This window comes from Papio anubis, chromosome 12 (assembly GCF_008728515.1).
Source record: "Papio anubis isolate 15944 chromosome 12, Panubis1.0, whole genome shotgun sequence".
Lineage (NCBI taxonomy): Eukaryota > Metazoa > Chordata > Mammalia > Primates > Cercopithecidae > Papio > Papio anubis.
In genome coordinates this window covers 89,664,661-89,689,391 of record NC_044987.1, presented here as the reverse complement: position 1 = coordinate 89,689,391, position 24,731 = coordinate 89,664,661, and the positions used below count along the sequence as shown (strand labels likewise).

Here is a 24,731-nt window from a genome sequence, read left to right as displayed (position 1 = left end):
AGATTAGTAAATCCTCACAACTATACCGTTAAAAATACACATTGGGACATACACTTTGCTGAAGTCTATTACCTTTTGAACTAAGTGTTCAGTTGTGTTTTGTGATTTTAAAAAAATAGATAAGAGCATTACTTCTCAAGTACCTCCACTTTATAAAAATAAGTGAAGAGAGACTCAGAATTGCCTGTGTATATTTCTGTATCCTCACTTACATTCTTGAAAATTAACACCCAATATGGTTGACTGCTGCTGGGCAAGACCTAAGAATGATAGAGAAACCATTTGATTTTGAAAAACATCCACTTAAGCAGGCTATTATGTAATTACATGTTCACAGTTAAATTTATAAGTTAAGAGATTAAGGGAAAGTAGTAATAGCTGAGGGCAGTTTTCTTCATGAAGATGCCAGATGTCAGCAAAAACTAAGGCAGTGTCCTGAATTTTGCACAAGAATGTTAAGCTATAACCAGGGCAAACCATCATGGAGGTAGAAAACCTCTACCAAAATCCAGTCCAGATAAGACATCAGTTTTCTACATTGTGACTCAACGTGTCATCACCTTTTGGAGGTGGAAGGGGTATATGAGGCCAGTGGGATCTGATTTTTCACGGCAGTCATAGCTCTTCTCAAAGACTGAGCTGTTCTGGTTTTTTCTTGAACACAACCACCCACAACACTATTTAACAAACCAACTGACACTTTAGCCATACTCAACTGAAAAAATAAAATGGTTTACATAATATTTCGTACTACCCAGGCACTCCAATACATGTTCAGGAATTCTGAACATGGATATTTGTGAGTACATGAGTGCAGATATTTTTCTGGGAAGTTAGTTTACAGCTTTCATCACCTTCTCACAGGGGTCGTTAGCTTCCAAAAAGTTAAGACCATGATAGAACTCACTAAAATTATTTTTTTATTAATAAATCACTATGAATATTTATGGATATTTCAAAATTCACTTACTAAAAATTACTTGCTTGAAATCACGCCAGGGAGGCAGTTTTAGAAGACTGTCAGGTTGTAGAACAGCCTGTTATATAGAACTAAACATAGTATTTTAGAAAGAGAAGAATCCTATATATGTTACAAGGTAAACAGCTATTTCCATATTAAAAAAAAGATCACGAGATGACATTTTATTCAAATATATACATGCATTTCTACCTTAATATTTGTGATCAACATTGTGTGAGACCATTTGTGACCTAACTTCTCTACTGGGATCTACGCACAACAGAAATTGTTTATAAAACTTTGCTGTTTAGATTAATATAATTCTAAAGTAATTTATAGTCACTTGGAATACTTATGCATAATATAAAGAGGTTCTAGATGATTTCATTATATTCTGTATTTCTGTAATTTTATATTACAAAATTGTAAGTGGGCTCATTATTTAATTTTTCCAAAACACAGCTTTATTAAAGCTTACTGTAAATCAGATATACCTTTCTCTGTGAACATTTTGTATTCTCATTAAGTTTGCTTCCCTAAATGGGCATGATGAACAAATATTAGCAAAATTGTTCAAGAATATTTTCCTTTAGTCTTTGAAAAATTACAGGTCTGTTCTAAAAAATGCTGCAATATGGCAATATTAAAGTCATTCATTCCATCAAAAATATTCCTATTTTAAGTAAAAAACCTAAGATTTTAATTTGTCCCTATGAAAAGCCTAAGCACTGTCATACTTAGAAAAACTAAAAGATGGTAGAAACAATTAAGATCTAATGATCCTAATGTTCAGATAAAACTGGAGTGTTTATGTCCTCAATAACAAAATATTTCCTTAATTTAGAGAAAAGTAATCTAGCATCTGACTTAAGTGAATAAAGCTGAAATATTCTTTTTGCCAGTGCTCAGGTAAAACATACAGATCAAGGAACTGACAAGTTAACTGTATGTACTTCTGGTAACAGATGAGTGAACAGGTGAGTGAACAATTAAAACATAAAAACATGTAATTCCAAGGATGAATATGCCATTCCCTCAAAACCAGTCATTTTAAAAGCAAAAAAATTAAAAATCAAACAAACCTTTTAATGGTCAAACTGGCTGCATAAACTGAGTTTTAATGGCTACAAAATCTTTCAAATTGCTAAGAGCACTTTTGATTAAACTGAAGGACTGTATTTAGGGTGAAAAAAAAAAAACCCAAAAACCTAGATTAGTGGCAATGTCCCATGTGACAAAAAGCTTTTAGACAAAATGACAGCTGTCTTTAAAAAAGTGCAAAAAATGCAACAACCGAGGCAGGCAGATCACAATCACAAGGTCAGGAGATTGAGACCATCCTGGCTAATATAGTGAAACCCCGTCTCTACTAAAAATACAAAAAATTAGCTGGGCATGGTGGCACGTGCCTGTAGTCCCCGCTACTCGGGAGGCTGAAGCAGGAGAATCACTTGAACCCAGGAGGCGGAGGTTGCAGGAAGCCGAGATTGAGCCACTGCACCCTACCCTGGGCAAGAGAGACTCTGTCTCAAAAATAAATAAATAAATAAATAAATAAATAAATAAATAAATAAATGCAAAGAGATACCATTCCCCCATCCTCCAAACAGCATCCAAGCAAATTCCAACATCAAGATGCAATCAATTTCCAAAAAATTTATTTATACTCTGTATTAACCAGTGTTTCTCTTTTCCATCACTCCCTTAAGGAGACTTTTTATAATCCTAATCAACCACCCTCCAAATTTTAATACCACAAATATAGTATCTGTTTAAGTACTATGTGTATATTCATGCTTTATACATAAAGTTTTGGTCCCCCAGAACAATTTTGACGAGTGCATGGTGCAAACAATGAAAGGTTTACAGTATTAAAACTTTTTTTATTTGAATAAGTGGGGAGAAGAGAAATATATTTCAGCACTTAGATATATAAATTATTTCCAAAACAGTTTAATACTCAACTAGTCGGTTCTATCAAAATCAATTTTCCCTGAAGCAAGCATTGTTCCCAGCTATAAGCGATCCTCATTTCGCGTGGTACTGTGGGACCATAAAATGGCCATGAAATCTTAATAATCAATGGGGAAAACGATGACTGTTCTATGACCTTTAAGATTCTGCTAAAATATTAAAAATTCTTAAGATCAGTTATAAATGTAGGAAAAAAATGCAAAAATGTTTAAAAATATTTAGTACACTGTAATTTAAAACATTAGAAATAGAGCTAAAGTGTTTTATTTCATTGTAAAAACGAAGCAGTTTGAATAGGGCTTGCCTTTTTTTCTGGCAAGTAACTTATGATACTGAGTAAGCATCTTTTATGTTCAAGGCAAACTCATACTTCTTTTAAGTTTGGGTCCGCTTCCACCCTTTTATTGCTTGTGCTTTCAATGTTGTGAAATATTTCTATATTCACATTAAATATCCTTTAATGTAAAGTTTTTTTTTTTTTTTTTAACCATCACTTCCTCTGGGACATATTTGTCTTTATTGCAACCACTTTCTTATTTGTGTTGATAAGTTTGCCTTCATTAAGCTCCTATGAATGCACAGCAGCAAGAACAATATTCCCATGGTCAGTGACTTCTTCTACAAATTCATTTATGTTTGATTAAAATTTCACTTCCAGTGTTATCATTTTTTATTGCTTTGCTGCACTTTCATCTTGGCCAGCTCTTTTGAGTGTTCACTTCTATAAAATGTCAAGTGGATGACAAAGTGACAGCATAACTACATGCCCTGCTGTAAGTGAACTGAATAACAGATACACAGGGACAAACCACTGGAAGAATCTGAAAGTAGTCAACATGACTGGTTATTAATCATGAAGTATATCTGTTATTTACATAGTGATTTGTAGACTGAAGAACTAGCAGAGAAGTTTGTACTTCATGTAATTACTCAAGAGTTATACTGCGCTAACTAAAATTTTAACCTAGATTTTAACAACAGTTTCCTTACCAGTTTCTTTTCCTTCCCGGTAAGGAAACTGGTGTTTAAATGAAACCTAGGTCACTGAAATTTGTGCCCACGGGAAACATGCAAATAGAGGACTATCTACACCCTACTTGTTAACATTGATCCAGACAGGCTTAATAGGCTGAAAAATAGCCTATCTGAATTTATATCAAATAGTGAATCTTAAAGCACCCAAGATGAAAAATCAGGGCACACTGAGGTGGTTTTAAAATCTTTGTCATATGACAATCAAGCTTAAAATATATCTTAGAGTAACAGAATTTTAGAAATAATGACTTTTAAAGGCCCCACAGTTTGGTACCACAGATTATCCAGCATGTTTATTATGAATTATTTCTCCTCCTTCAATTTCAATTTGCTCATACAGCCACTTGCGGTCACAGCGGCATTCAGCTCCACACTTGGTAGAACCACAGGCAGGACAAGCATAGAAACATCCTAAGCAATCTTCATCAAGGCAGTCACAGAGGTCCATCCCACTAAAAATCAGGAGACCTTGGCTATCATAGACCTTACTCTTTGCTGGTATCACTTGTCTGTGAAATAAAACACAAGGAATTATACCTCATAAATAAGTTATTTTTGATTATTTAATTGAAAATACAGTAAAAAAAAAAAAAAAAAGCGATAAAATATTTTGAGATGAGGTCATGCCAAAATGATCTATAATTTATCTGACTCAAGGCTTATTCTATTGTCAGCAGTAAATGAACTCCATGTGAGAAGAGCAGACCTAACTCTAGAGTGTTGAGACAAATCCAAAAAGTCTGAATACGCTTCTTGAAGTCCATTAAAAAGTCACTTCAGCAAAGGAATGAACAGGAGCTTTGTCCAAAAAATAAGTATAATTTTCCCTTTACTTTAAACAAACAAAAAAGAATGACAGGTTAATAGTGGTTCATTTTATTAGTTACCAACCTCTTCACTGTTTTATCAACATAGTCTTATTTTTATTATAGTATATCACCTCTATAGATTTTTATACTACAATTAATGTTTTTGGTTCTTTAATGGACTCTAGTAAATTTGGCCTAAAAATATTCAAATGACTCAATGGTAAACTTTAACAGATGGAATAGATGGCATATATAGAAATGTTGACTGAACTTAAAAATAATTCTGAATGATTATACTAACATTTGTTTTAAAGAGTCATATTCTAAACAATCTAGTCCTCCCATTCATTCTGTTGACTATACAGAACTGCATTTCTATTTCAGACATGTAAAAAATAAAAACCTTGCATTCTCATAAAATGTAATTACCTTTTAGCTGCTACCCATAGAACAGAGACATATGAATTACAGGCACACTTTGGAGGTATTGTGGGTTTGGTTCCAGACCACCGCCAATAAAGTGAGTCACACATATATATATTTTTTCCTTTTCCAGTGCATATAAAAGTTAAGCTTACACTATAATCTATTAAGTGTGCAACAGTCTTATCTCTAAGAAAAAAATGTATGTACCTTAATTTAAAAATACGCTATTGCTAAAAAATGCTATCATCTGAGCCTTCAGTGAGTTGTAGTTTTTTTTGCTGGTGGAGGATCTTGCCTCAAAGAGGAAAGCTGACTGATCAGGGTGGTGGTTGCTGAAGGCTGGGGTAGCTGTGGCCATTTCTTAAAGTAAGACTACAGTGAAGTTTGCTGCATCAGTGGACTCTTCTTTTACAAAAGATTTCTCTGTAGCATGCGATGGTATTTGATAGCATTTTACCTACAGCAGAATGTTCAAAACTGGAGTCATCTTCTCAAAATTCTGCCTCTGCTTTATCTACTAAGTTTATATAATCTAAATCCTTTGTCATTTCAGTAATGTTAATAGCATCCTCACCAGTAGATTCCACCTCAATAAATCACATTCTTTGCTCATCTCTAAGAAGAAACTCCTCATCCATTCAAGTTTTATCACAAGATTGCAATATCTCAGTCACATCTCCAGGCTCTGCTTCTAATTCTAGTCCTCTTGCTATTTCCACCACGTCTGCAATTACTTTCTCCACTGAAGTCTTGAACCCCTCAAAGTCATCCATGAGGACTGGAATCTTCTTCCAAACTCTTGGAATGGTGAATCCTTTCCAGAAGGTGTTCAATTTACTTTGCCCAAATCCATCAGAGGAATCACTCACTGTCTATGGCAGCTCTGGCCTCACAAAACGTATTTCTTAAATAACAAGACTTGAAAGTCAAAGTACCCCTTGATCCACGGGCTGCAGAATGAGTGTTGTGTTAGCAGGCATGAAACATTTATCTCCTGGGACATCTCCATCAGAGCTCTTGAGTGATCAGGTACATTGTCAATGAGTAGCAATATTCTGAAAGGAATCCTTTTACCTAGGCAGGAAGTCTCTCAAGTGGGCTAAAAATATTCAGTGAACAATGCTGTAAACAGATATGCTGCCATCCAGGCTTTGTCCCACTTATACAGGACAGGTAGAGTACATTTAGCATCATTAGGACCCTAGGATTTCGAAGAGGTAAATAATTGGCTTCGACTTAAAAAGTCACCACCTGCGTTAGTCCCTACTAAGACAGCCTGTCCATTGAAGATTTGAAGCCAGGTATAGACTTCCCCTCTCTAGCTATGAAAGATAGTATCTTCTTCCATTAGAAGGCTGTTTGTTGGTCGGGCGTGGTGGCTCACATCTGAAATCCCAGCACTTCGGGAGGCTGAGGTGGGCAGATCACAAGGTCAGGAGATTGAGACCATCCTGGCTAACACGGTGAAACCCCGTCTCTACTAAAAATACAAAAAATTAGCTGGCCGTGGTGGCACGTGCCTGTAGTCCCAGCTACCTGAGAGGCTGAGGCAGGAGAATCGCTTGAACCTGGCAGGTGGAGGTTGCAGTGAGCTGAGATTGCGCCACTGCACTCTAGCCTGGGCGACAGAGCAAGACTCCATCTCAAAAAAAAAAAAAAAAAGGCTGCTTGTCTACACTGAAAATCTGTTGGGTAGTGTAGCCACCTTCATCAATAACTTGCTGCTTCACCTTGCACTTTTATGTTATGGAGATTGCTTCTTTCCTTACCCTCATAAACCAACCTCTGTTAGCTTCAAACTTTTCTTCTGAAGCTTCCTCACTTCTCTCAGCCTTTGGAGAATTGAAGAGGGTTAGAACCTTGCTTTGGTATAGGCTTTTGCTTAAGGGAATGTGTTGTAGCTAGTTTGATCTTCTATCTAGACCATTTAAAGTTTCTCCATATTAGCAAAAAGGCTGTTTTGCTTTCTTATCATTTGTGTTCAATGGAATAGTACTTTTAAATGTCCTTCCTGAACTTTTTCTTTGCATTCACAACTTGGCTGTTTAGCACAAGAGGCCTAGGTTTTGGCCTGTCTCAGCTTTTGATGTGCTTTCCTCCTAAGCTTAATCATTTCTAACTTTTTTTGTAAAATGAGAGACTTCACTCTTCATTTCACTTGAACACTTAGAGGCCATTGTAGGGTTATTAGTTGGACAGATTTCAATATATTTGTTTCTCAGGGAATAGGGACACCTGAGGAGAGGGAGAGAGTCTAGAGAACAGCCAGTAGGTGGAGCAGCAAGAACACCCACAGCATTTATCGACTAAGTTCACCACCTTGCATTGGTGTGGTTCCTAGTAACTCAAAACAATTATAATAGTAACATCAAAGATCATCATAACAGATATAGTAATGAAAAAGATGTAAATATTGCAATAATTACCAAGATGCCACTGAGATGGGGAGTACATGCTGTTAGAAAAATGACACCAACAGACTTGCTTACCAGGGAGTTGCCACAAACTTTCAATTTGTTAAAAAAAAAAAAAAAAAAAAAATAGCACCTTGTAGAGAATAAAGTCAAGTACCAATAAAAGGAGGTATGTCCGTACATATACCACAATGCTTTTCAAATAAGTGAATTACTTTAATTGTAATTATTTTAACTCTCATGCCAAAATGATTTGCTTCAGTTCACTGCTACCTTCTTGGAAACAAATTTTTGGAGTTGAAAGGGATACCTTAATTTTATATGAATAAAAACAAAGGCCTTCATAGGTTTTTACTAATTCCATATTATCCAATTTAAAATATGAACCCAGAAAATTCAAAATTTAAGAGAAAAATAGGGGAACAATGCAGATGTGAAGCAGCAAGTTAACATGTCTTCAAGAACACTTAGCCTACCTGTCTGAACCAGCGGTTGCATTTTTTGTAAGCCTTCTTTTTTCTCTTTTACCAGTTTCCGGAGCAAATTCAGTTTGCCTTCCTGGATTTGTAAATTGTAGTGACCTCAAAGCTTTAGCAGTTCTTCCCTGAAGAAAGGTAAACAAATTATCAACTCAAATCTAGACATCAGACAATAACATTTCATTTAATGTTAAACCAGATGACTTCCTAACCTGGAAGGCAGTCTGGAACATACAAAAAAGAAAACAAGGTTTTCTTGCACTTAGGTTTTAGAGCCTAAGTGCAAGAAAGTTTACACGGCCCTAGATCATATTCAAAGTGTATTGGTTAATGTACTAGTAACATTTTCATTATTTGATTTTAGTCTCTGGTATATTAGGAGCAGAGGAGGAAGGCATTGTGAAAACGCTAATGGCTGCTGCCAACACAGGCGAGAAGGCACAAAAACTGCTGTATAATCCAGTGGCACATAACTGATTTCCTAACAATCCTGGGTCCTTAAGGATTTCTTGTTGTTTAAGGGTTTATGTTTGTTACTTGGGGAGGAAAGAGCTGCGGCTGATATATTCTACAAGAACATTGGATAGATAAGGTGAAGACATCTACAGTGACATCATCAGCAAGTATCTAGTATGAACTGCAGATAAATTGGGCCCTCAAGATGTTCCTCTCAGAAGAGAACAACAGGAAAATAGTATAATTTCAAATTTCAACTATCTTTTAACTTGGTTTAATAAAAAGGAGAAAAATATTCCAGAGATAAGAATTATGAAATAATTACAAGTAAAAATTATGAGAAGTGCTTCCTTGGCATGCTTGTCCTACACAAAAGATAGCTTTACGAAATCTTAAGTTGTTCTGATACGGTTAAATATGCATGTAGGCATGTCAATAAGGAATAGAGGAAAAATACTTAATACTTTACAATGTAAAAATGTATTATTATTATTTTTTTACCACAACGAGTCCTAAAATTAGCCTTGACCATACCAAGTAGGAATTCAGAGCTAGAAGCAAAGAAAACTCACAAGCATTTAAAAAACTCAAGAATGGGAGAGTGCCAAAGGAGAAAGAAAGAGTGAAATAAAAAACAATTACTATAAGTCATCTCTCTAATGTTCCTTTTAAAGCGGTGATTTTCAAGTCCTTCATATAAAGGCAAATTCATCCTGCTTCAAAGACCCTTGCTGTTTGCTATGTCCCATGTAGTCACTTTGGTATCAAAAAAGAAACTAAATTTTGGCTTGGCCAGAATGTTCTAAAACCCACTCCTAAAGTCTTCGTACTAAAAGTTGTAGCTTGGAGTCTCAGGCATATTTTATTATTCCTTTCCCAAGCCTACTTTCTTTATCCCCCAATCTTGACCTTCAGTGTATGTGACTAATATTTAGAAACATCATCCACTTTCACCCCCTCCTTTTAATTCACTGTATCCTAACAAATATAGTAATACTGTAAATATGATTTTCTTATAGTTAAGCAAAATCCTACATGGTAGAATTCACATAGAAAAAAATGACTATTATACATACATCTGACTCAGGTTTCCTTTTCTGGCGGTCTTCAGTATCAACATCCACACTTCCATTGATTATCTGTGTGCATTTTGGACAAAGCTTCCAACCAGGTACAAGCTGTCTTCCGAATTTTGCACTCAGAAAAGTGGCATCATCTAAGTCAATTACATGCAAATTTTTTTTGGCTAATTTTTTGTGTATGTTAAATGGGTCACAACACGACTTCTGTAAATCCTCAAATCTGTCAATGTAAATTTTTACGTGATGAAAGCAAATTGTATTGTTCCCAGAAAGTGTCATTCCAGTTCTAAGTTGAAGTAAAAGCATATCATTTGATGACAATTCTTGCAAAGTCTTAAAACCTGTGTGACGAGTATAGTAGGTTTTATGGCACTCATTTGTAGTACGAAGCTGGACTCCAACTGAACATGGATCCATCATTCTTGATTCTAGCAAATTTTCCCTGTTTTATTTTGTCTAGAGGTCTAGGTCATGGGCTGATCACCCTAGAGAAAATATTAAAGAGAATCAAATTTGTGCTGCAAGTTTATCTAGGAAACTGAAAATGTATTTGATAAAATTTAACACCTGTCTAAAAGAAAATAAGGAATAAAAAAGGTATTTATCAAAGTCCTATAATAGACATTTAATAATCAAACAGAAGCATTCCCTGAAAAGTCAGAACTTGACGAGAACACCTGCAATTACAGATTATATTTAAGACTATATAAGAATTAAAAAGGAGGAAATAAGAAATATTATCCAAAGATACATGAGAAATACAAGAGGTTTAACAAACTATTAGAACTAATAAGAGAATTCACCAGGGATGCTAGAAACCGAAAAACACTGTATCTTACAAAATATGTGACTCTTACAAAAAATATATAACAAGTCCTTCATGGAGAAAATTATCAAACTGAAAGACAAAAAAGGTACCCTAATAAATGCAGCTATATATCATGGAGTGCCTCATTATAAAAAATTTGTCAGTTATCCAGGAATACATCTATAAATTCAGTTTTATTCCAATCAAAGTTCCATCAGATATTCTACTCCCACCCCATTAGAATTTAGCAAGCTGGTCTTTATCAAAGAGTAAAAGTCTAAGAAAGCCAAGGTAATCATGAAGGAAAATACAGTAACATATTGATTTACTATAAACCTATTCTAATTAAAACTATGGTATTGGTATAGTATAAACAAACAGATCCATGAGTAGAAGAGGGCTTGGTATATGACATGTGGTACTATTAATCAATGGGTATCACACACTAATGAAGAAGGGACTTTAACCAGTTAACCATATGGAAAAAGGATTAGATCTCTTCTGCACAAACAAAAATCAATTACAGGCGGATTAAAGAATTAAACATGAAAAGAAAAACTAAACATTTTATGAGAAAATAAAGAAGATTTTCTGACATGGGAGTAGGGAAGAATTATTCAAACAAGCAAGCAGGTACCAAAAAAAATTAAAAGATGGATACATTTGATTATATGTAAAATTTACACATTTCTGTATAACTAAAGGAGAAAAAAATGACACTTGAAAGGTGTTGTTAGGATTATTATTGTAAATATTCGAGTAATCCCTCACTTTTAAAAATCAATTAGAAAATGACAGAGTCCATTGGAAAACTAAACAAATATAGTTAGAAAATGACAGAGTCCATTGGAAAACTAAACAAATATAGTTAGGCAATTCACAGAGAAAGAGAACAGCATACAAACTGTTTCCCTCATAGTTCCTAGGAAAATGCAAATTAAGTATCATTTCTTAAACATTTGCTTGAAATCAATTTAAAAATCTGATATCTGGTTAAGATGTGTCCAACTCTTACATGCTCCTTATAATAACTTTGGTAGGAATGTAAATTGCTGCAACTGCTTTAGAACCTTTTCTGCAATTTCTTGTAAAACTGAGGAAGCATATACCTTGGGACTGACCTCTTTTCAGTTCTGGGTGTCAGCTGGAGAAAAATATCTCCAATACGAGCACAAGTTATATATGAAAACTTTCAGCATTCACTGCCTTTGGCAGTGAAAGATGACAAATAACCTAATTGTAAAGGATATGAAATTGTTACTCACACAAGGGACTCCCACATAACAGTTAAAATGAATAAACTACATGAATTACATGTATCAACATGAATAAATCTTAAAGACAATCTTAAGTGAAAAACGTTGTAAAGGTTATATAGTATCAACAGTAAGGGTAAAATTTAAAAAAATAAGATAGTATATAAGATTCACAGATGAAACATGAATATATACTAAAATATACATGAGAGTAACATATATCACATTTGTGGATACTTCTGAGGGGAAAAAACATTTTTTTCCCCAAAAAGATTTACAGAAAATAAGGTTTGGTGACATGTACATAAGTGCTTCACTACTGTCCATACTTTCTATTTGAAATTTTTCATAAATATTTTCAAAGCAAATTAAAAAAACTAAGTTGAATTCTCAAGAAAAGATGCAACTCATTAGGAAAAAAACTGCTGTTGAGAAAAGATGTGAACCACTGAAATCTGAGTGGTAGTAAGGTCCCGTGAAATCTAGGATTCGGCAATTTTACAAGTGTTTTTAAGCTTTGCCAAATTATAAAAAAAAAAAACAAAAAACTGGAGAGAAATCTTAAACACTTTTTGATGTGGTTTCTGCAGAGAAAATAATCAGCAAAATCATATAACAATAAAAGACCCTGGCCTCAGGTAACAAAAAATGGTGAATAAATGTCTGTGCTTTAGGTCAAAATACTATATTTAGAAAGTTAAAAAATAAAATACACTTTAAAGTGTTAAAAAATGTTACTGAACATTTTAACTGAAAAAAAGTTTTAAAGCTGGTAAAAACAGAGTATATTTATATTCATTTATTCTGTTTTAGTTAGCTTTTAAAATGAACTAATATAGGTCCTACTCAAATCAGATAAAATGGCTTCTATCACAGTAATAATTAGAACATTTTTTTCTAGCCAGGCATTGTGGCTCATGCTTGTAATCTCAACACTTTGGGAGGCCGACGTGGGTGGATCACTTGAGGCCAGGAGTTCTCGACTAGACTGGCTAACACAGTGAAACCCCGCCTCTACTAAAAATACAAAAATATTAGGTGTGGTAGTGCAGCTACATGGGAGGCTGAGGCATGAGCATTGCTTGAACCCAGGAGGTGGAGGTTGCGGTGAGCCAAGATCGTGTCACTGGACTCCAGCCTGGGTGACAAAGCGAGACTCTTGTCTCAAAAAAAAATAATAATAATTTTTTTTCTTCAAACAGATAATTGGTTTAAGATAAGTTGAGGAGAAAACGGAAATCAGAGGTAAAGTTACAAAACAACGAACTACGTGGCAATGTATCTTAGCAAATAAGGGACACAATCTGGCTCTGACGTTTATTAATACAAGGGAAACTAGAACAATTATCCCTCAGCACTGTATAGAAAATAATGCTTAATATTTTGTTAATGCCACAGATTTTTATTTGTAGGTAACCATTACCAGTTTTTAGCCACAGACCTATAATGGAATTTTTTGCCATACAGCTATTTCCTAGTATTCAAAACTTGGGCTACCCTGGCCATATTTGATAGGAAAAGCATCTTGGATTTAGGAAACTAAAACTTATCTGTCCATAGTAATAATACATTTTTACCCTTTAGGTTAATTTCATTTACTCTATTTATTAATTTAAATTTTAGGTAAAAAAATTCTTTTCCTTACTTATTGGGGAGTCTCTGTTCCATTAGTTTCCTTTATTCGTGGCTAAATTACTACAAAATTCACCAGAGTTCATCATGATTAAAGGAAACTAATGGAACAGACTCTGTAACTTGTGCCAGTGAAGTTGAATACCTATTTCTGAAATTCCTGGCCTCAAGTGATTCTCTCACCTATCAGCCTTCTGAGTAGGTAGTCCTGTAATTTGTGTACAGGAAGTTAAGTTTTTTCTTAGTAACAGGCACGACATTGAGCTGGCACCAAAGAAAGATCTCTACTTACTGGATGCAGAAAATGGGGTCACCAGATTTGGCAAATAAAAAACGCAGGATGCCCTGTTAGATTTGAATTTCAGACAATGAATTACTTCTTTACAGGACCAGCTCATTTCAAAATTAAAATATCCTATCTGATAAAAGACATTGTCAACTGTGATAAAAACTAAATTTTACACAGATTAAAACTCAGCAGCAAACTAATCCCACTCACTTGAGTAAAAGTACACACACCTGGTCACAGCAGTTTTAAAGTCTTCCATAGGTTAGCTTTCTGATCTACAATTAGGCAGTCTGTTCACATACTGTCAAAGAGTCCAAGTCCAGCTAGCTCAAGGAACACTAAATTTCAGACACTGATCATAAGTGGTCACTGTCTGCATTCTAAAAATTACACCCCCTGGTTGTTCCTCCTCTGTTGTATTCCTCAGTGTTCCCATTTCCAGCTCTTTCTGTCTTCCTCCTATAAGCTAAAGTTCTGCATTTGAGTCTGTTTCCTAGCAACTGTTTTTGCTCCTTTTGGTCTGTGTTGTGGCAATGTGGCCTACAATTTATATTTTATTTTCTTCAAATGACAGTCCAGCAACTTCATATTGTTCCTTTCACCTACAGTACACTGCTACGTTCTTCCATAACAATGATTTATCTGGCCCCTTCCTTAATATAGTTGGAAATGCTTTACTATTTACTGCCCCTGAATCAGCACTGGCATCAGCTGAGACCTCGGTAGAAATACAGAATCTCAGTATCAGCTCCAGACCCAATGAATCAGGATCTGCATTTCAAAAAGATGCCCAGGTGATGTGTAAGCACATTACAGTTTGCTATGTACTGCTCTAGATAATTCAATTAAAAAAATTAAACCTAAAATGTTTTGCTATCTTCTATATTTTATATTTTATAGAAGATAGCAAATATATAGAAGAAGATATATTTTATAGAAGATAGCAAAAAAGAATAAGAAAACACAGATATGTATTTGCCTTACAGGAAGTCTAACTCTAGGGAAGATTATTGGGGGAGAGGAGATTTAAACTTGATAAACTAAGGGCAGAGAAAAACATCTGCTTCAATAGAAAACTGCACTGTTGAGAGCACAGCCTTTCAGGTTTTCAGATTCTGATTATATGGGAAGTCTGATTCTTTCAGCATCTTGGAGTTATTTTACAACTGTCAACTGTAGATAACCAACAGCAAGGCAAAATAATTGTATTCTTGTAAATTCTATCTGGTGAAGGTTCAGTGATAGAATTTGTCTCACTGTGGAAGCAGCCAATTTTGCCTTCACTTGTGTATTTATTTCAATATTTCTGCTCTATAAACATGTCTACTTTTAGTTGTCACTTAAACTGGTTATAGCATCTTACCAGTTCCTATTTTAATAATCTTTTAATGCAAGAAAAGATTAATTTGCTCCATTCAATCACTCTGGTCAGTATAAAACCTAGTACTCCTCATGGAAGAAGAAAAAAATCCAGCTTCTTATAGGATAACAAGCAAACCAATAACAAAAACCCCAGTCTTAGAAAGATTCACCATGGTATAAATAAAATCCAGGTTTTTCAATACTTTTCAATGTCAAATAATAAAAACACTTTTTGACAAGGTGAATTTTGCTTGAGCCCTGCGCTGGTTCTTTATTAGCTATAATTTAAAAAATCCACCCTTGAGTTAGGTAAGACTCAAGGATCCCCCCTGGTTTACCTATGACCAGGCAAGAGAAAGACCCTCCAAATTCCCATTTTTTGCTTCAATTATGAATTTATGAATAATTTGCTGAGCTGCATGGCCCTACAGATCAAGTGGAACAAAATACTTGTTAAACTTTAGTTTCTCTCCTTCCCCCAGGTTCCTGAACTTTAGCCAGCTCTCAGCCAGAGCCAGGGAATAACATTCTCAGATCTACTATTAGATCAAGCCACCCTTATATTCTACTTCCTCACACCAAAACTTTCCAGCACGGTTCACTCCTTGGAGACTCTTGCAGATCTTTTGGTTCCACCCATTGCAAAAGTCCCTTTTCTCCTCTTGCAATAACCCTTTTGAATAAAGTCTCTCCTAAGTCCAGATTTCTTATTTGACATTGTCTTAAAAATTCTGCCTAGGAGAAAATTAAGACTTTCTCCTGCCTTAGGATTGATATCATTTTACTTTAGTGCCTAAATACAGCATGTTTTGTGATTCTAAGATTAACATTTAATATTTTTGTAGCACTACCTAAGAATCAAAAGAGAATGAAATAAATGTAGAATACATTGATTAGACCTCTCCTACTACCTTAGGTAGTAAACAAAAGTGTTTGTTCTTCATACAATTTGAACGCTGCCGGCTCAGGGAATTAACCAGCTTTACTTTAAAACATCAGTAGTTTTAAAGAGTTCTTAAGCATTATCTCTTGCTACCCATTAAAAAACGGTAAGGAAGGTAGACTAGGTTGAGGAAGCTGAGAAAAATCATACGTGGCCATGATGCTTGCAAGACTTCCTAATAAAGCAAGGTCTAGGACATTATCACAGGGGTTTCGAGGTGTTAATGCAGAACATCCCACCACCACTACCAAAACAGCAGAACAGACACTAACAAAACAACAGCAGAGGGAACTGAGGATTAATCACGGAACTCACTTTTTCTTCCTAAATTTGTGGAGGAGATGCAGAAATACCCGTTCCAATATGTTAATTCACGTTAACATAGTTTTTTAGTTTGTTACCAGTCTCCTTATTAGTGGGAAAGATTTAGAGGAAATTCAACAAAACAAAAAATGTACTTCGTTTTGTAACTGATGTCTCTTTTACGAAAAACAGAAAACAAACTTTCATGAAATGTTTTATGAAAAAAATTAAAGGCTTTTTTTTTGGCATAGGGTCTTGCAACTTATAAAGCATCTTCCCAGATTATCTCTTATTTAACAAAAATACAGTTTAATCTACCCCTACGCCCCAAATCAGTAGCTTTAGTTAAGGGCACATACACCTACAAAAGTTACGCATCTTGCAACTGTGAACTTTTTGTGCCTGTCATCTTCAAATACTGATTACCTATAACATGACAATTGGCATTAATCAAAGGGCCCAAAGGCCAAGAGGAGAGTCTCAATCCTCAAGAAGATCTACGCACAGTAAGAAAGGTAAAGTTAATTTAAAACAAAAATATAGTCTATAACATCATTGAAAAGATTTGGTTCAAGTGTGGTAGTCAGGACATGCCAGGTACAGTGCTTAGGGCAAACATCATCTCAGGAACCTTCATAGCCACCCTGAGGAAAGTACTATCATTCTCATTTACAGACGAAGAAACTCAAGCCTACAGCTTTTGTCATCATGCCTAACAGAGTGCCCCCAAACCCTGCAATGATTCCCACCCCAACCCTGTAAGAGGCCACATACATTTCGTCCTTAGTTCACGGCTATTTACAAATGACTAAAACCACCAGATCCGTCCAATGGGCACCTACTAAGTTCATGGTACCGGGATGGAAAAATAAACATTAGCCTTTGACTTCAAAGGGCCAGGGTTGAGAAGATTCTGATTTGAAAAATTAAAAACAAAAATATCAGAGATACAGGCTGTCTACGGGGTTCAAGGCCACAATATAGTTCTAAGTACTTCAAGTCAAAATCGTAGCTTTGAAGGCCCTGGGCCTACTGGACACGCGACGACCCTCGGAGAGGTCAGAGGCGACAGAACCTGTTCTGGGCTTTGGCCCAAGGCGTTGCGTCGCAGATGAACTATGGGGTAGGGGTTGATCTGGGGGTGAGAGGCCCCGGCCAGCTGCTGGAAATCCCCCTCACGTGTGCGGGCCTCCTCTTCCCCCTCTCCGCGGGTTCCCCCGGGACGCCGCCGGGCTCCTTCGCCACTCAGGGGCCCGTCTCCACTCTCCCGCTCCTCCCCAGGGCCTCCCCCGCTCCCCTTCCACCTTAGCTCTGCTCTCCTCCGCCCCGCTTCGGGCAGGATCCGCGTCCACACAGGACACACTCGACCGCCCGCTTCCCAGCCAGTCCCCGCGCTACCACTGAGAGGACGGCAAGCGCGGGCTAGAGGAGCTCAACGCCACCACAAAGAGACGTCCGGGAGAAGCCTAGAGCGGACACGAATCTGGCGGCCTCCGGGGACGGAAGGGGCGGGGCGGAGTGAAGTGGCAAATGATTCAAGGCGAGGCAAGAGTTGCTTCAGATGCTGTGTTTTGCAGTCCTCCGAGAGGTTAGGGATATGGGAGGTCCCTGGGGGCCATCTCTTACAAGACACAGTTCCCACTAAATTGGATTGTATTTGTAAATCTCCACACCTGTGCGTGATAGTAAACTTGCACGCAAATACCCCGACCTCTGAAGGAGGGTGTGTTAAAAGGATCTGAAGAATGGACCCGTTGTTTAAGGTCTCACGTTCTATTTCTTTCATTCAAGCGAAATGTATTCCAAAATGCATCTTTTATTGTAAGCTATAAAAATAGCTATTACTTCGAGTAAAATGTAGGCTCCAGGAAAATCCTTGTAAATTTTCTCAGAACAGAAATGGCATTTTTCTTGTATCCTATTGTCTGTCACAGTATAGGTGCTCATTAATTTTTACAGTGGGTTTTATTATCTAGAATCCTGGAGAACAGAACATCTCTTAAAGATTCTTGGCTTAATTATTTTAAGTTCGGGATAGCAGGGAAACAAAAACTATTGTTTGAAACCCCCCAGTGAACAGGCAAATAAGACAAGCTCCACCAAGGCCCAAACTTGCTAGTAATTCACTGCATTACTGTAAGCTGTTTTCTGCAGTGAGTCTATAGTCCTCCCACCACTTTCATACTGCTCCCCGACTAGGCAGGCGATTGATGCCTGGAACTAGGGAACGACAGAAAGGAAAAAAACAATGGGTAATTTCTTCAACTGTGTCTGCAGGAGGTTGCATTCTATAATTCTTTTACTGTTTACTTTGTGGTTGGCACTTTGTTAAGTAATGATTAGACAAAAAGAATAAAATGTATTTCTGCTTCCAAGGACCTCACAAACTAGTGAGAGGAATAAACAGTTAATCACAGTGTGGTGTGAAAAGTGTCATAACAGAAACACATGGATATAAACAGAATAAAATGATAGGGCTAAAGCAGGAGTGTTCTGGGAGCAGATTAATGCCTGCATGGAACTGTCATGTGGGAAACTAATTTGATGCAATGGTGGCTTCCTAGTAAACAAGGCAAGCTCTCCTAAAGGTAATGAAACAGAAGGCTCACAGCTTGAATTAAGATTATTAAATAATATAGCCTATTTAATTTCAGTATCCAGTGAAAAGGTGGAAGAGTTGTGGTAAGTGGACACAGTTAGGATAAGGTGCAAGCAAGTGGAAGGACACCATCACCTGAATCATGGGTTAAGTAATGTGCATATATTCTATCTGCCACAACAGCCTTCTCTGCTGATGGTATACTTATGAGGACCAGAGATGAGGTGTCAGCAAGGAGACCCACATGTGGAAAGTGCTTTGGGCCAATGGTACACACCTGCTTTATTGGATAGAAGCAGGGAAGTATGCCTGGTCACAGCCAGAGCTTACTGGTTAAGCTGTTGAACAGATACAGGTTTTTTTTTTTGCATTTCCTGGGCAGAGCACATATGAGACTATTCTAGGTGTGACCAATGGGTGGCTGATTTAGGAGTGACATAGTTAATAGCCCAGAGATGTCATGATTGCTCATAGCTTAGTTTTTCCATCCCTTTTTGGCTATCAGTGACTCTCTATTCCATCATATTTGTATTTAACTTTGCCATGTCTTATAGTTTACTAACTTACTATATATATTTTACATAATCTTGCCTATGTTTCACAAAGTACATGCTTACTCATATTCTATATTTAAAATATGCTAGGAGTTTTGCATTTATCTCACAAGCTACTAGCTTACTTACTCTCTGTAGTTAACACTTCTTATGACGTTCATCCATCTCTAAGGAAACTGCAAAGCCTTTCAGTATGGGTAGAGTGGAAAGCTGGAAAGGCATGTAAGTAAAAAATAATGCCCTTTTTATGCCCTCTTAGAGATACTGAATTTTAACCTGTGAAAACTGTAAAACTATCAGGAGTGTAGAGAATAGAAAAGAGGTGCAGTCCTGGGCTAGAGGGCCAGGTGGAAACTCTTGCCCTAATGCAGATGATTAAGAAGCGGCCCTCCACCAGCTGAGGCAGAGGCTCTATGGGATGACATGTGATTCCTTCCCACTCACCTCCTCCCACAGGGTTTGGTAGTGTCTAGAGGCATTGTGGTTGTACCAGCAAGGGGTGCTACTAGTATCTAGTGGGGTAAAGGACAGGGTAACTGCTAAATATTTAACAATGCACAGGACAACCCCCCTCCTCCAACGACAAAGAACTAACTGGCTCAAGATTTCAGTAGAGCCAAGATTGAGAAACCCTAAATGAAGGACATTTAAAAGGCACAGAGATGATAGAAGTAAGCAGAATTGGTCAGTTTTTTTATATGATTAGATATAGAGGTTAGAAAGAAGTAAAGAATTATTTCAGGTTTCTAGTTTGGATAACTGAGAGGTCAAAGGGAGGAATGGGTTGGGAAAATAGAGATAAGAATTTAAATGCTGAATATGCTAAGTTTTCTCAAACTTATCAAGTGTACCTCCAAGTGAAGATATACAGCTGGCAGTTGGAAGAAGAGGGCAGGATATGAGAGAGATCTCAGCTGAAGATAAGAGATTTGGGAGATGTTGGTCTGTGAATGGTAGTTCTATCTTTGGAGGTGGATGGGATAGGGAAGATGATACCTATGGATTGAATAGGGTAAAATGAGAAAGAATAGGGCTAAGGATTAATCTAAATTTCTGAGCTCTCCTTCTATTTTACTGAATCAGAATCTCGGTCCTCCAAGCCAGTCTACCAGATCAGATAAGATCCAAGATTCTGCATTTTTGGCAAGCAACCCAGGTGATTTTGCAGCACACTACCATTTTAGAACAACAGATTTAGGTCTCAGAAGAGAAGTCTCAAAAGGAGCAGAGAGCGAGGTAGCAAGAAAACTAGGGAAGAACAGAGACCCACAAGCCAAGAAAGGAAAGTTTAAAGCAGGGCTCTGTCGGTGCAAGAGGTTGTAGAGCCGTACTGGCCATTAGAAATATAATGTGAGTCACATAAGCTATTGTAAGTTTTCTGGTAGTGATACAAAAAGCTAAACAGAAGCAGATGAAATTGATTTTAGAGATATAGCTTGTTTAACCCAGTAATTAAGAATTATTATAACATGTAATTAACATAAAAACTAATGAGGTATGTCACATTCTTTTATTCATATTATGTCTTGGAAACCTGGTGTGTGTTTTACACCTCCAGCGCCTCCCAATTTGGTCTAGCTACACTTCAAATTTTCGGTAGCCACATGTGCCTAGTGGCTACCAGAGTGGATAGCACAGGTGTAGAAAGTCAAGTAAGGAAAACACTCTTATCTTCCAGCTCAGACTAAAATGAACTAGAAGGAAAATAAAAAACTAAATATGTTCCATAGCTGTACTAATAAAATAGTTATAGATGGTGTGATAAGACCTGTTTCAGTGATGTGGGTGATGGTAGAAACCAGAATATACCCAGTTAAAGAGTGGGAAGTTAGAGATGCTGACAGCTACTTGAGAGAACATCTTCAACAAGCTTTGCTATTAAGTATAAAGAGGCCCCCCTTTTTTTGTGTCTTTGAATATGAATTTTAAGATTAAAGAACACAATTCAGTTTTTAATTTAGGTTTTAACAATTACATTTGGATTTCTGCTTCTGCAAAATTATGCTATCACTAGAAACACCTGGAAAATTGAGCATAATATGTGAAATGAATTGGGCATGGTAACTCACAAATGTAGTCCTAGCTAACTGGAGAAGCCGAGATGGGAGTATCACTTGAGGAAAGATATATATATTTTATATATTATATATATACATGTATTTATGTATATATAAAATATAAAATATGTATGTAAATATTATTTAATATATAATGAATATATTTATATAATATATAAAAACATAATATGTATAAAATATATAATATATACTATAAAATATTTATATTTAATATGAATATATAATATTCATATTTAATATAAAATATTTATATAGAATATATAATATTTACATTTAATATAACACATTTATATTTATATAAATATATAATATATTAAATATAAAATATTCATAATATTTATATAAAATATATAATATTTTATATAAATATATAAATATACATTATAAATATATAATATTTATAAGATATAATATATACACACATATACAGTCATATAAATCATAAGTAGGTATACTTATACATACTTAGGGAAGGGTTGTATATATACATGTACACATATATGTATGTATATATGAAATAATTGTTTTCAGACATTAGCCCAACAGGCAGTGCAGGATTGTGATCCCTGAGAGAACAGAAACAATGAATTAAGTTCCATAATGACCCCAGCTTACTATCTGGAGGCGGTGTCCAGAGCCTAGAACAGGGAGGGGAACCTGAACAAAAACCCGTGGTTTCACTAAATGGAGGCGACAGACATGGGAATTTGGAGAGGCTGATGGGCAGAGTATCTGAGAGGAGGACATGGCACACAAGAGAGTCTTGGACATCTATAAGAGTGTTCCTTTGTATTGAGTACTTCCCTTTGGGGCTGAGTACTTATCTGTGCAATGGAAGGGTGAAACTCCACGAGGCTGGGGAAAAGCAGTGGGCCAAACAATTTCTAGTACTTACACAGGGCTGGGAATAGTTTGTCTTCCCATAAGCCAGAGCAGATTGACAGACCTTGTAAGAAGCTCTTATTTGTTTCTACCAATGAAAGTAACAGTAGGAGCTGGGCCAGGTCGGTCTTTCTCTCTGTCTTCCTGTCTCCACATGGGCTTTTTGCTTAGGCTAGTTTGGTCTTCTTCACAGCATGGCAGCCAGAGGGTAGTTGGATTTATCACATGGTGTCTCAGAGCTCCCTGGGTTTGTGCTCCAGGAAGCAAGTTGAAAGCCTCTTTGCCTTTTATGACTTAGCCCCTGGAAACATGTAGCGTCACTTCCACTGAATTCTCTTGGTTATGTGGGAGTCATTAAGTTGCCCCAGATTCACAGGAAAGGAACATAATCTCTACCTCTTGATGGGAGGAGTGTCAAAAAACATATTTTTAAAAAATTCTACAGTACTTATGCTACTGCATACAATAGCATGGCCTGGTGTCAAATCTAATAACTACCATAATTGCAAAGTAGTAATGAATATGAATATATCCTGAGATATCTGTAACAACTATAATATGATACAAAAAAGTTATGTGATTTCTATTGGTGACAAAGTTATAGATACTGTAAACAAAGTTATTAGTACTGCAGCAGTGCTAATAGGCGCTGCTAATACTATAAATGAAACGCTAAATTTCAATTAGAGGTTAGGAGAAATAAAGAGAAATCTCACTAGGGACATAGAACAGCATTTAGGACCCAGATGAAGTTACAAACCATGAATACACGGAGACGTAAAATAATGATGTGAAAATTTCAATTTTTCTTCTAGTGTATAGGTGTCCTTGTGTAGGACCAGTGAAGGCAGACAACAGAATTAAGGGAGAGCGATTGATGGTTAGATGTGTAAGAAGGACAAGAGAGTTTAGGGTTTTGTCATGGAAGTCATTAGATGGTGAGAATCATGAGATAAGACATAATGTCAGTTTAATTTACTATAGTATTCCAAGAGCCTACCACTATTAGTTGAGTAAGTGGAATGGTTGAAGTGACAAATCTCTTCAAATAAACAAATGAACGAAAGAGGGAAAGCTGGTTGAGAATGAAGAGAAATGGAGCTTTCAAAATCAAAGTTGAAGGCAAGGAGGTGAAATCTGTGATCAAATTGAAACAATGAACAGTTGGAACAGTTGTGGTCAGGGAGTGGAACTAGAGTTTAGGATATCAGCTAGTGAGGTAGTTTCCTGTGAGAAATACACAGCTTCTCAGTAAAGGTACTTGGGAATGTGCAAAGGAACCAAGAATTAGGCAAAAAGGAAACATTTGTGTGCAAGAATCCCACGTTTGGGATGAGATGGCATGTACTCTGAAAGGGAATGAAGGGGAATGAATTCTTAGCAATAGTTTCATTTCCTTTGTGTAAGCTTTTTATTGAATTTTGACATACCACAAAGAAGTACACAAGTTCTAAGTCTATAGCTTGATACATTTTTATATCTGTGTAACCACTACCCAGGTCAAGAAATTATGAGCTCCCAGAAGTCTCTCATACGCTGTCTCCCAGTTGTGAGCACCTTTTACCAAAGGTAACCACCATTCTAACTTCTTTGACCATAGATTGGTTTTGGTTGTTTCTGGACTTTGAGCTTTGGAATTGTACCACATATATTCTTTTGTGTCTGGCCTCTTGTGGTCAATATTATGTCCGTGAAATTCATCGATGTTGTATGTAGCAATTAATTATTTGCCGTTGTTGAGTGGTGTTTCTATTACATGAAACTGACAACATTTTCTTTTATCTGTTTCACTGTTGATGGACATCGGGTTCATTCAGTTTGGGGCTTCTACAAATAATGCTGCAAGAAACATTAGAACATTCTGTCTTTTGGTTCACATACATTTACATTTTCATTTGGATATGTAGTAGGGAGTGGAATTGTTGGATTATAGGCAATGTGTGTGTTCAGTTTGAGTAGATACTGCTGAAGAGGTTTTCAAAGTGGTTGCATCTATTTACATTCCTTCCAGCACCAATTTACACTCGTAAACCACTTGGAGTTCTCAGTTGTTATTGTTGGCTTTCATTTTAGTTATTCTGGAGCATGCATAACTAATTGCTTTCTAAAGCTTCAATATCCTCCTTGGGGCATGAAACAAAACTCTAAGTGGGCTCTGGAATCAGACTGCCTGGTTCAAATCCCGGCTCAGCCACTAGTAGGATAACGTGTGTGGAATTTACATTAATTCTCTAAGCTTCAAATTCTTATCTGTAAAATAGAGAAAGTAGCATCTGCCTTATAGGGTTTTTGTGAGGAATAAATGAATATGTGTTTGTGTACGTGTGTGTGTTTGTGTATAACTTTTTAAATATATAGTTTAGTATAGTGCCTGGCACATAGTTCTCAA

At 36.3% G+C, this 24,731-nt stretch overlaps 1 protein-coding gene across 1 annotated transcript; it reads right to left on the bottom strand.

The window, feature by feature from the left end:
- Window positions 1-2,602: 2,602 nt before the first annotated feature.
- ARL14EP (ADP ribosylation factor like GTPase 14 effector protein) lies at window positions 2,603-17,679 on the bottom strand. Its single transcript, XM_031653389.1, has 4 exons — window positions 17,534-17,679; window positions 9,631-10,121; window positions 8,096-8,223; window positions 2,603-4,479 (listed from the first exon to the last, which is right to left on the bottom strand). The coding sequence occupies exons 2-4, from the start codon at window positions 10,054-10,056 to the stop codon at window positions 4,251-4,253; spliced, it is 783 nt and encodes a 260-aa protein (XP_031509249.1). The 5' UTR covers window positions 10,057-10,121; window positions 17,534-17,679; the 3' UTR covers window positions 2,603-4,250.
- Between the last annotated feature and the right edge of the window lie 7,052 nt (window positions 17,680-24,731).